The sequence below is a fragment of the Sinohyriopsis cumingii genome, chromosome 11, assembly GCF_028554795.1.
Source record: "Sinohyriopsis cumingii isolate HCF-2022 chromosome 11, ASM2855479v2, whole genome shotgun sequence".
In the NCBI taxonomy this organism is placed as follows: domain Eukaryota; kingdom Metazoa; phylum Mollusca; class Bivalvia; order Unionida; family Unionidae; genus Sinohyriopsis; species Sinohyriopsis cumingii.
In genome coordinates this window covers 108,849,373-108,863,153 of record NC_142971.1, presented here as the reverse complement: position 1 = coordinate 108,863,153, position 13,781 = coordinate 108,849,373, and the positions used below count along the sequence as shown (strand labels likewise).

The following is a 13,781-nucleotide window of genomic DNA, read 5'->3' as shown; positions in this document are numbered from 1 at the left end:
CAACATATACTGTGATAGCATACACCAATACCCAACACCAGTCAAAACATACTGATACAGCATATACAAATACACAACACCAGCCAACACATACTGTGACAGCATACACCAATACCAAATACCTGACAACACATACTGTCACAGCATACACCAATACCCAACACCAGCCAAAACATATTGATACAGCATACACAAATACACAACACCAGCCAACACATACTGTCACAGCATACACCAATACCAAATACCTGCCAACACAAACTGTGACAGCATACACCAATACCCAATACCTGCCAAAACATACTGTGACAGCATACATCAATACCCAACACCAGCCAAAACATATTGATACAGCATACACAAATACACAACACCAGCCAACACATACTGTGACAGCATACACCAATACCAAATACCTGCCAACACATACTGTGACAGCATACACCAATACCCAATACCTGCCAACACATACTGTGACAGCATACACCTGTACCCAATACCTGCCAACACAAACTGTGACAGCATACACCAATACCCAATACCTGCCAAAACATACTGTGACAGCATACATCAATACCCAACACCAGCCAAAACATACTGATACAGCATACACAAATACACAACACCAGCCAACACATACTGTGACAGCATACACCAATACCAAATACCTGCCAACACATACTGTGACAGCATACACCAATACCCAATACCTGCCAACACATACTGTGACAGCATACACCTATACCCAATACCAGCCAACACATACTGTGACAACATACACCAATACCCAATACCTGCCAACACACTGTGACAGCATACACCAATACCCAATACCAGCCAACACATACTGTGACAGCATATACCAATACCCAATACCAACCAAACACATACTGTGACAATATACACCAATACCAGACAACACATACTGTGACAGCATACACCAATACCCAATACCTGCCAACACAAACTGTGACAGCACACACCAATATCCAATACCTGCCAACACATACTGTGACAGCAGATCAGGGTGTATGCTGATCCTTCCACTAATGATTTCAAGCAAACATAGATGCTCATTTGCCATTTATGAATATAACTTCATATTTACATAATTTATGAAGTAATGACGCTTCAAAATAAAAGTGAAGACTGTTCATGCCTAATGTGTTTAGTTCATTATAACATGATTTAATATGTACACACTTCCAGTTTTCTGGAGAAAAAAAATATGTCACAAACTTAAAACTCATAATAAATCTACACAACAGCTCTGTTAATTGATTGAGTAAATTTTCAGTAAGGCACTATGGGTAAAGCTATTACAGTGTTATATATTTTTAGTTCAAAGTTGATAGCAGTGAAAAATTTACAAAATGAGGACCTAATATCAGTCATACCAATAATAAGTTGCAGAAAATTACCCACAGTGACTTTTGAAAATGGCTGATGTGTACAGCAATTTCTGTATCTACCACCGTCCACTATAAATTTTACATCTAACTGAAATTGACATTTACTAGAATTTAAAATAAGGTTATGTCATAAATCATGCACAGTGGAAAGAATGTTGGCATAACTCTATGCTACTTTCATGTACTGTGACTGATTTTTGTTTACATGTGGTCATTATGAAAACTATACACCATCTAAAGCAGACAGCTGATAAAATGGCTGCCCCCATATGCTTAAAAAATGAGCTTAAACTAGTCCAAAATTACACTACTTAAGCAGTTATTATAGTACAGACAATTAATTTTGTCATATCCGACAATACCAGCTTCTGAAAGTGCAATGAATGAATTATATTAAAAGTGAAAAACGTTATCACATCTTTCTTTTTAAAATTTACCTTTGAATTCCAGGAAGTAAAAATGACAAGAAAAAGCTAGCAGTTTATTGATAGGTGCACATCTGAAGTAGGGCCAGGCTGTGTACTCTCTAACCCAAATTACACCCAATCACACACCGAACTAAAGGGTATTAGAAGTTATTTTAAAAATACCTAAGATATACAAGGTCTATTTAAATAACTGGGATAACCAGTGAGGAAACCTAGGAAAATCTTTTTATTTAACAATCAAACCCTATGCAAAGAGGAACTGTAGAATGAAAGATTAAATTATAAGAAATTGGCAGATCAGGGTCATATTGTACATGAAGAGAGATTGTAATTTCTCACCTGCCTCTGCAGAGTATGCTATAAAGTGAGGTGCTGGTTCAGTGGAAACACCCAAGTTGTTCCTGGCTGTAACGGTCACTTCATATGGCTCATAGACTGTGTCCACTGGAATCTCTTTACTGCCATTCTTCCAATCATCAATAATATAAGTCTCCGTCTTCCCATCCTTCTTGATGACAACTTCATAAGCAAACCCCTCACCATTGTGATCTTCTTGTTCCATGATCTGTAATAAATATCTACTAGTTTTCATTGCAACCTGCCTCATTTCGATGTTCCCTCACCTTCAGTGCCATACACTTATAACTCCCATGAATTTATAAAAATGGATCGACATACTAGATTGTTTATTATCATAGAGATATATGATTCATGAAGTTGTAATATATTAAAAATGATTTACTCTGAATTAATTGCAGCTTGACCTACATTTGTTATCCCATAATCAGGCTGAATTGGGGTGCTGTTTGTGTCCAAATGCATCTACATGTACATCACAAGTACAGTATCACTGAAACAAAAATCTTGATTTAACAAATTAAAAATATGCACTGTGTTTGGGTTTTAGGTCTGTTTCACTTGTGCCAGGAAGTTTGGCACAAATCACCTGATTGAATGACACTTAGACTATAATGCATCCTTGAGTCCAATATACATGGGTGGATGATGTACTCTAATGTGCCACACTGGCCTTTTGCCAGATCTTTTACATCCAGATAAGCGTGCAAGACTAATAACATACTGTTATCAACCCCAGTTTATTTACACACAATCATGTCTGCTGTCGTCTGTGTTCCTATTTGGATTCCCCCTTTATTCTTCACTCAGATGTACAATTTTTGCAAAGTAATTGTTATTATTCTTCACTGGGAAGGCCACAAAACGATGTCATGCCAATAACTCAAGTTATATTATGTAGTGAGTGAATACAGATTTAATGTTATAAAAGATTGCAGCAATTGTCTATAGTAAATGACACAGATATTGATAACTGAGCAATTCCATTTAACATCTTTGTTTGATAAATCTCTAAAATTATACTGCCCTGTAACTAATGGCAACATCTAGTGCAGTAAATGATATGAAAGATGTTTAGAATTAAGAATGATTTATATCATAATGAGTTATAAACTGCCAAAACTAAGTGAAAACTCAGGAAAAACAGTAGCATCAAGTAGCTATTGCATAGCTATTGCAAAGATAAAATTCATACAATATTTATAGGTTACTGCATTTGTATGGAAAATACGAACAAGTTTTTTGGGGGATAATGCTGCATGAACTTTGGGAGTGAAGTATTATTCTGAGAAAACAAGCTCATATTTTCCATATACAAATGCAGTAACTTTTTATTATATACTTATTTTGTTATTCTACCTAAGGCTTAATTATAAAAAATACACTACAAGAAACAAAATCATTGAATTTATGCTGTATTCCAAAATAAATACAAAACCATAGATTCTTCAATACACAAAAGCAATATTAATGCACACACAGCACCACCCAGTGACCTTTGAACTTCATTGCATGCTTGACATTAGTGTAAAAAAGAAATGTTATTTTGTTCTACTTAAAATTTAAATGCTGAGTCATATTGTGAATGGATGTGCATTGTAACAACTTTTCCAGTTGGTCTGGAATGGATGGAATTTGTTGTTTTTTGTTGTTAATTCTATGGACTGGATTTATTAGCTGTGTCAATTCCACATGCAGTATATGTGATTTGAGTAGGGAGGGACATGTCTTGACTCAGCCGCATGTGTTTACTTTTCTATGCTATTTTAATATACCCCAGATAGCACTGGTCATAGTCTGAACCATTCCATTTATGAAAAATTACAAACATTTCTGGTACATAGCTGTTTAAATGATCCGAATAGAATTTTCAATAGTGTGTTTCTCATGTTTGATGTGGACATTGTGAATATGACACTCATTCATTTGCTTCTTTGAAAGTTGGGTTTGTAAGTAAACTCATCCACATTGTTCACTTTATCATCTTTACTTTAAAATAGGTGAAACAGCTTCTTTAGTTCATCTACAAATTTAATAAACTAGAACCTAAAGCATCAACTACATGAATGTACATGTTTTGTTTACAAAGTAGTTCCTAATACACTATACTAGTTTTAGATGCATGTGTTGTGCAGTATCAAGGTGTTCAGCATCATAAAATACTGCATAATTCTGACAATGTAAAGTTAACAGAGGCTAAGAGGAGTACATTATAAAACCGAGTTTATTAACCATGTTATATGCAGGACAGCAATATACAAAGGATTTTTATTATCAAAAAGTACTTTGCAGTTTTGTTAAAAGGGTTTTACAGAATTCAATAACTTCTGATGGACAGACCCCTATAGCAAATTTGCATGAGAAGTCTATCAAAGACATCTAAGCTAGGTTACAAATTTTGTATTGGGGCACATACTCTAGAGATCGAATATAGCTTTCAAGTTTCAATGTCTGTCGGAAATAACTGGAAGAGTCTGACTCTAAGAAAATGTATATCACTTGCAAACAACTTGTTTGTGTCCCTTTTCTTCTGCAGTTAGGCACCCCTCTGAATACGGCTCACTGTGCAAGTGCACTGCTTGCACATAGCTTGCATTGATTCTGATGTACATGTACTAGCTTGAAAGAAATTATTAATAGTCACCTGTTTTTTATTAATCTGTGATTTGTTATTGATATTTATTTTAGCAACTCACACGAAGAATATCAGGTATGTCACTCTAAACTTGTAGGTGCAGTCTAATGTACTAATTGCTAACTAGAACCTTGCTGGCTCTGGGTACAATGGCAGGTATTAAGACCACACTGTTGTCATCACTTCCATCAGCAAAAAAATCAGTCACTTCCTAGCTGTCACTAATTTCAGGAACAATATATTAAGTTGTTGGTATTACAGATGTGACAATATCGTTATGGACTTAACATAATCTGAGAAATCTACACCCTTGTGACCTGACCCAAGTAGATGTAATGCATCATGCACTATAACAAGGGGAATATGGCCATCATCAGCATTATCAATGGTAACATACATGTGATCCTCACTGACTGGAGGGTGTTTCTTTTGAGTTGAGATGTGTTTCCCATCTCCCATTACTCGCTGAAATCTGCATTATGCAAAATTATTGTGGAAAAGTTAAATTTACTTTATTTTGTCACACTTTGGTTCCAGTGTAGTATATTTACAGTAATACTGTCTATGATCATGTGACTGTGAACTGGCTCAACCAGGGCAAGACACTTTAGTCATTAATTTCAAGCAGCATAAAACAATCAACATTCCCTTTGATTCTATCTGCAGGGTTAGCTGTCTTCAGTGTTTGAAGAATGTCAAGATGGATTATATCATGTGTGAGCAGAAGCAAATCTAAAAGGATTAAAGATGTTACCTGATTTTGGCTGGGTCATTAATGAGTTCAACCAGCATAAAACAATTAACATTTCTTTGATTCTCTCTGGAAGGTATGTTTTGCTTCAGTGCTTAAAATTGTTGAGATGGATTACAATATATACTATGTATAATCAAAAGTGATTTGGACAAGATTAAAGATGTTAATTGATTATGGATGGATTACTCAAGAGCTCAAGTGACATGAAACAGGATTGGTGTGTTGTTGTTATAGTTCTTGTTTTTGTTATTGTAGGGTTTAACGCCATTTTTCAGCACACGATAGGCTATACATGGCGGCCAGTATTAATGGTGGAGGAAGAACCTGGGAAATCCCCAGAAAGAACCACCGACCCTCGAGAAGCTACTGGCAAGCTTTCTCACATACCCACATTGGCCAAATCTGAGACTCGAACCTACGCAGACAGAGGTGAGATGGCAGTGATCCGTAACGGAGAGCGCTTTAAACCACTCGGCCACTCGGGGCCCCAGGATTGGTGTGACTTTGGTGTTTAAATTTTGTTCAGGTGTCTAAGCATGCTTTATCTCCCAGTGCTAAAATCCCCAAAACTCAGCAACAGAAATATAACATGAATTTCATGATGCATAGAAACAGAAAATTCAGTGATTGAAATCAAGTTCAAAAGGACATTAATATGCATTCTGCTTTTTCTATCAAGCTGATTTTAACATCTGTTTTGTCACCAAGAATGACATCACATGTCTTGCAGAAACTGCATCTCAAAAAAGCATAAAAGCACATTAATGGCGACAACAAATATGCCACCAATGAAATCCATGTTTATGGAATCTGCACAAAATGTGGATAAGGTTACATGTTTTGAGACACTATTTGCCAACTTTATAGCTCAACATTATCTCCCATTTCTGGTAGCCAATAATTTTTTAGATCTAGTCAAAATAATGTTCCCTGACTCAGAAATCAAACAAATGTTCTCATGCAAAAAATAAGAAATTAAAAAAATACTAAAAAAGTGACAATTTTATTGTTTATAAAAAAAACACAATTAAATTGTATTCTAATAATAATAATAATAATAATAATAATAATACAAAAAATGTATTAATATAAACTCACTGCTATGAGCAACCACCTGCAGAACGTGACCATGATATTAAATAAGCATTGACAATACTATTAATGACTGTATTGCAAAAACTGATATAAACACCACTGACCTTGATTTAATCATTTCTAAAAATAAATATAAACCAGATGGAAGTAAATGTCACTAACTGTCATTGTTATCCATAATACCTAGGACAGTGATGTGATGTGATTTTGATTTTTAATGTAGCTTTAACAATTTTTCAGTCATATCGCTACGATGTCTGCAATGTGGCAGTTTATAGTGATGTCTAGCACTGGGGCATCATGCTGCAGACATGTAGCATGATGTCCCACCCAGTCACATTATCCTGACACCAGGCCAACCAGTCCTAATACTAACTTCTTAATGCTGAACGCCAAGCGAGGCAGCTGTTAGTACCATTTTGTAAGTCTCTGGTATGACTCAGCCGGGGATCGAACCCACGACCTCCCGCATCCGAGGCGGACGCTCTAACCACTAGGCCACCGGAGCGGTATACCTAGGACAGATGAGGTCTTTGTCTTCATCTGTAATACTAGCAAGTGACAATTGTTTTCCACATTTGAATTTGCGTAAGAGTGATGAAATTAGGCTTAAAATCACAAGGAGTGTAATGCTATAGATTTGTGCTTCATAATGTAGAATCTCAATGACATTAAAACAACACTGAATCCAGACAGTAGCAGTTCTGGCAGGCTGTCAGCAATCTGAATCTACCCACAGGCTGAATAAGATTGTAATATCTTGGCAGGCTGTCAGCAATCTGAATCTACCCACAAGCTGAATATGATTGAAATATCTCGGCAGGCTGTCAGCAATCTGAATCTACCCACAGGCTGAATATGATTGAAATATCTCGGCAGGCTGTCAGCAGTCTGAATCTACCCACATGGCTGAATAAGATTGTAATATCTTGGCAGGCTGTCAGCAATCTGAATCTACCCACATGGCTGAATAAGATTGAAATATCTCGGCAGGCTGTCAGCAGTCTGAATCTACCCACATGGCTGAATAAGATTGTAATATCTTGACAGGCTTACTACAGTTGTGCTAATATTGCCACATTCCAATGTGGACAATGAAAGGACAATTTCCATTCTGAGGAAAATTAAGGCTGACTGAAGAGGAAACCTGGATGCAGTAACAGTACATCATCTCTAAGTCCGAGTTTCCTCTTACCAATGTAATCCAGGGAATGATCTAAGAAATGCTAAAGGTGCTAATCCAGGGAATGATCTAAGAAATGCTAAAGGTGCTTCTAGCACATATAAGAGGAGAGTAAATGACAACCAGTTACTGTGAAATGACTAATTTGAGGAGATGATGTGCATCATTTAATTTGAAACAAATGTCAATTTGTTCAATAGTTGTAATTTTTGTCCATTTGCATGCTAAAATGCAAGTCAATGAAAACCTCCCTCTTTTGAGTCAAAACTTCTGACCAAATTTCCTGATATATCCTAACCTGAATGTCTTTTCTGTTCCATGTATGTTAGGTGATGACATCTGTTTGCTCACTGGACCCTGTCTTAACACAACAGTTTGCAACACAGTCTGTGGAAACATCATGCCGGGCAAAATAAATCGTAACAATTTGGGTCAATGCATTTATTTTACACTCAACATTTTTGTAAAGGCTAAAGAGATTTATTGACATTAGAGCAAAATGGTAATTTGTTTTCAAATTGAAGATAGCACCCTGGGACATAAGAGATAGCTGTACTCAGTGATTCAACACATGTATAGCATATCATAGATAAATGACATTTCTAAATTATTAAATCAAAAAGTACAAAACAAATCATTTCTTTTCAGGCTTTAATTGAAACAAATCAGCAAATCATGATTCTAAATTACAAAACCAATAATAAATGAGGTGTAATTATCATGAGTTTGTTACCTTGTTTATTTGTTATGCCTATTTTATTTAGCTGTTATGAATGAGGTGTGATTGTCACACCTTTGTTACCTGGTGTCTTTGTTTCATCTCTGTTACTTAAGCAATCACCGTAGGTTAAGTTGCTTCAGCACAGCAGTTGATAAAAACATCATAATTGACCTTATTTGCTTTGATGGACTATACTTTGTTATAATGTTCCTTTGTTATGTTTAATTGGTTATAGCATTTGATATGTGTGGTCTGCCTGAAAATATATAGGTCTATTATAATTTTGGTGGTCATTTAAATAAGAAAGGCATAACGACAAAGACACCAGGTAACAAAAGCATTACATACATGTCATTCATAATCAGTAAATAAAAAGATGTTAAAATATTAGGTAACAAAGGTGTGATAATCACACCTCATTCATAATTAGTACTTAAGAATCACAGGTTGTTGGTTCAGTGCAAGTAAAGCATGTAAAGAAATGTTTTTATTTTGTACTTTTTGACTAAATATTAGAAATATTGTTTAACCATCCTTCTCTACTTGTAGGTTGACTTAGAAAGAACAGTTTAAGTAAATTGGTGTTCATATTAAATTCTGACTTTGTGAAAGTGGCTCAAAAGTCTCCAGTCAGAAAAAGGAGAAAAAAAATGTCTTTTTAGACATAAAGCTACAAATAAAACTATTGGGAATAGAAGTGAAAGTATCAAAGTGCCCTAATCTCAAGATACCTAGCAAGCCTTGACAAAAAGAAAATGAATTAGCATGAAATAAATGTACTGTCAATAGGATTTATTATGAACCATGTGATGCTTCCAGACTGATCTGCCAACTGTCTTGTTAAGGCAGGGTTTGGTGAGCAAGCATGTGTTGTCACAAGCGATAGTGATGCTGATGAAGTTCTCCTCACGATGGTGCATGATGCCTACTTGGGTCTGGTCGTGGGGATTTCTTGGGTTATATTCATTCTGATAGTGATAAAATCATACCTATGATACGAAGAATTGAAATGTAATTTGTCATATCATGGGGATAGATTTTGTGACATTTGTGATCTCCGGGGAACAACTGAGTTTTGAAGAACAATGATTTCACACAAACGTTTTTTTTGTTATTACTATCTGGTACATGTACATGTATTTTTTTAAATTACTGGCCTGTACATGTACATGTATGTTTTTTAATTACTGGCTGGTATATATACATGTATGTTGTTTTAATTACTGGCTGGTACATGTACATGTACGTTCACACTTTCATCAGATCGTAGAAATTACTTGGGGGTCTCTCTCATGATAACAAGTATTTATATAAATGTATGTTTTTTAAAACTTTTATTACAATTACATAAAAATTCTGACAGTAATCATACCAATATTAATTATTTACTACAAGTATGTCCAACATCACTGACATGAACAATTACATAAACATTTTGAAGAAAGGAAAAAAATATCCTTGTGGATAAAACATTTGAAGATTATAACATTCTAAAAATCCCCTGTGGGTGTCGTAAACAATCTTCACTGAAGATGCTAAACAAATTAAAATAGTATGTAGAAATGTATTTGCACTTACATCCCATTGTATAATTAGGAAGCCTGGTTTACTTCTGTCATCTCTGATATTACTTGGGTGCTTGTCTGGGGCCGCAGGAGCTGTCTGACAAATGGATTTGCTGTGTCTACTTGGTTGGCTACGGCCCAATTCATTCACAGCAGTGACACGGAAGGTGTACCAAACATGTGGTGACACTGTGATGCTGTGTGAAGTGGCTGAAGGATCATCTACCCTGCCTGCTTCTTTCCATTTGTCAGGTTTATATGTGTTGTTGTATTCAATTATGAAATATTTGATTGGTGAGAAATTACTGCTTCCAGCATTCCAATGGAGTTCCACCTCTCTTGACTTACAAGCAAAGATAGTAACATCTCGAGGTGGGTCAGGAGGAGCTGAAATATGAAATAACTGAATTTACAGAGATGCCAATAACTTACTGATATGAAATAACTGAATTTACAGAGATGCCAATAACTTACTGATATGAAATAACTGAATTTACAGAGATGCCAATAACTTACTGATATGAAAGAACTGAATTTACAGAGATGTCAATAACTTACTGATATGAAATAACTGAATTTACAGAGATGCCAATAACTTACTGATATGAAATAACTTAATTTACAGAGATGCCAATAACTTACTGATATGAAATAACTGAATTTACAGAGATGCCGATAATTTACTGATATGAAATAACTGAATTTACAGAGATGCCAATAACTTACTGATGTGAAACAACTGAATTTATAGAGATGCCAATAACTTACTGATATGAAATAACTGAATTTACAGAGATGCCAATAACTTACTGATATGAAAGAACTGAATTTACAGAGATGTCAATAACTTACTGATATGAAATTTGAGGTTAAAAATAGGAATGATTCTGACAGAATCACAATGATCATCATCTCTGTTTAGATGTACGCATTCATAATAACTGTATTTGGGATATATTTCCATTCAGTGGCTTTCAAAACATCATTTAAAATAAATACAGAATGTAAGATTATTTTTACCTCATGATGAACAAAACAAAATTAATCAAGCAAAATTACTTGAAAGTATCATCGAATGCCTTGGACATTACACCTTTAAATTTTAGGAAGTCATAACATTATCTATAACGTCATAACTTTATATGTTGACTCTGAAATGCCAAAAATTAAAAATGGGATAAAGTTTATGACATCATGCAACATACGGAATATACATACATGTATACAGCTACTTACAAATATTTGTGCAAATAATGTTGCAACTTTATAACCAAATTTAAAAAGACAAAAAAGGGTGCAAAGGTTATCTGAATATCAGACATTTATGGATAAAAGTATGTTTTGAAATAAAAAATCTGACCACATATCCATTTCAAATATTATATATTATGTTATATACAGATCTATGAAATTTACTCCACCATTCTTTTTATTGTTGACAAATTAAGAAATTATAACTGCAATCATGTTCTTTTTTACGCTTCAAAAATTATTTGCGAAAAATAAACATTTTATTAAAGCATGTTACAGTATTTATCCCATGATAAGACCAGGGCTAAGTCTAATAAGTATGTTACAGTATTTATCCCATGATAAGACCAGGGCTAAGTCTAATAAGCATGTTACAGTATTTATCCCATGATAAGACCAGGGCTAAGGCTAATAAGTATGTTACAGTATTTATCCCATGATAAGACCAGGGCTAAGTCTAATAAGCATGTTACAGTATTTATCCCATGATAAAACCAGGGCTAAGTCTAATAAGTATGTTACAGTATTTATCCCATGATAAGACCAGGGCTAAGTCTAATAAGCATGTTACATTATCTCTCCTGTGATAAGACTAGAAGGAGATTGGGTCTATGGGGGATTTCTTCTATGATAAGACAAGAGATTCAAGCTAATATAGATATATATTACAGTATTTCATCCATCTTAAGACTAGAGCAAAAAGTAGAATGGTGTTTTTGTTAACACACACAAAAAGTAGAATGGTATGTTTGTTAACACACACAAAAAGTAGAACGGTGGGTTTGTTAACACACACAAAAAGTAGAATGGTGGGTTTGTTAACACACACAAAAAGTAGAATGGTGGGTTTGTTAACACACACACATTGCAATTTGATTCCACATTTAAGTAATGTCTGTGCACTGAGTTTAAATATATCATTTTGCCTATCAAAGATCACAAGTGGTTAATATAAATTTCTACGTTTTGTTCAAGAAAAACTTAGTGTACCATATTTGTTTGTGTTCATCACACACACACATGCGCACAAAATATATATATATATATATATATATATATATATATATATATATATATATATATATATATATATATATATATATATATATATATATATATATATATATATATATATATATATATATGTGTGTGTGTGTGTGTGTGTGTGTGTGTGTGTGTGTGTACGTACGTACATACATACGTATGTATGTATGTATGTATGTATGTATGTATGTATGTATGTATGTATGTATGTATCATCAAGCATTGGTTTATCAAGCATTGGTACAGAACAAATGGACTCATAATTTAATTGGTTTTTTGGGTTATAATGTAATGTCTCTGCAGTGTTCTATATCTGTCTACTGAAGAAATACATTTTCTTTGGATCTGGAATGTATAAATTTTACAATGTACCAAGAAATACATTTTCTTTGTATCTGGAATGTATCAATTCCTGGAATGTATCAATTTTACAATGTACCAAGATATACATTTTCTTTGTATCTGGAATGTATCAATTCCTGGAATGTATCAATTTTACAACGTACCAAGAACATTAAGCTGAGCACTGGCACTAGCAGAGTCCAGTCCATTAGTGGCCACACAAGTATAGTTGCCTGTGTTTTTACTTGATGTGTTTTTCAGAATTAGACCAAAAGCATCTGTAATCTCTACATCTGGATTGTTCAGGTCAACTGGTATACCATTATGTAACCAGGTGATGCGTAGGTTTTTACTTTCCTGATCATCAGTAGAGGCACTGCACTTGAACTGAGCTACACTTCCAAATCGAACTTGTTGTTCCTTGGGAAATGGTGGACTGGTTATCGCTGTTTTCTCTGTTAAATTCAGGAAAAGCAATTATTGTTAGCATACTTATCATAAGCTGGAACATTAAAGACCCTAGACATTTTAATGAAATAGCAAGAGGCTGAATGGTTCTTATATCACTCACCTGACTGACATAATATAGCCAGATGCAAGAGTAGTTGGCCAAGAAATCTGTGTCACAAAGATGCTTCTGTAGAAATTTCTTCCAATCTTGTTCATTGCATATGTTAGGAAAACAATTATTTAAGGGTTCTCTATTTTTTTGTCCATATTTTATGGCATATCAGCATAATATGTCCAATACTTAAGGACCTTTGTGTCATAATGTTTTTGTCAAAGCTGGTCAAACTCTGTTAATTTTTTTGCAGGGGGTATCAAAATGTTTTTCTATTTTTAGCTATGATGGCTATAATCTAATAGCATATTGGTATCATATATAAAAACTTGCCAAGATACTTTATGTCAAAAAATTCGAACTATGTTGAGTGGTTTTTAAGAAGTTGTCATTTAAAGTTAATGGTAGCCATATAAGTTGCTGAGTCAGCAT

At 34.5% G+C, this 13,781-nt stretch overlaps 1 protein-coding gene across 5 annotated transcripts in view; it reads right to left on the bottom strand.

The window, feature by feature from the left end:
- Positions 1–13,781, bottom strand: part of LOC149789265 (neuroglian-like) — a 237,891-nt gene that overhangs the window by 43,612 nt on the left and 180,498 nt on the right. For all 5 annotated transcript variants that reach the window (XM_089975441.1, XM_089975442.1, XM_089975440.1 and 2 more), the window contains 3 exons: positions 12,952–13,242; positions 10,164–10,537; positions 2,180–2,405 (listed from right to left, as the gene is read on the bottom strand). In XM_089975441.1, the coding sequence (XP_089831567.1) occupies positions 2,180–2,405; positions 10,164–10,537; positions 12,952–13,242 (891 nt within the window). The remainder of the gene's footprint in view (positions 1–2,179; positions 2,406–10,163; positions 10,538–12,951; positions 13,243–13,781) is intronic.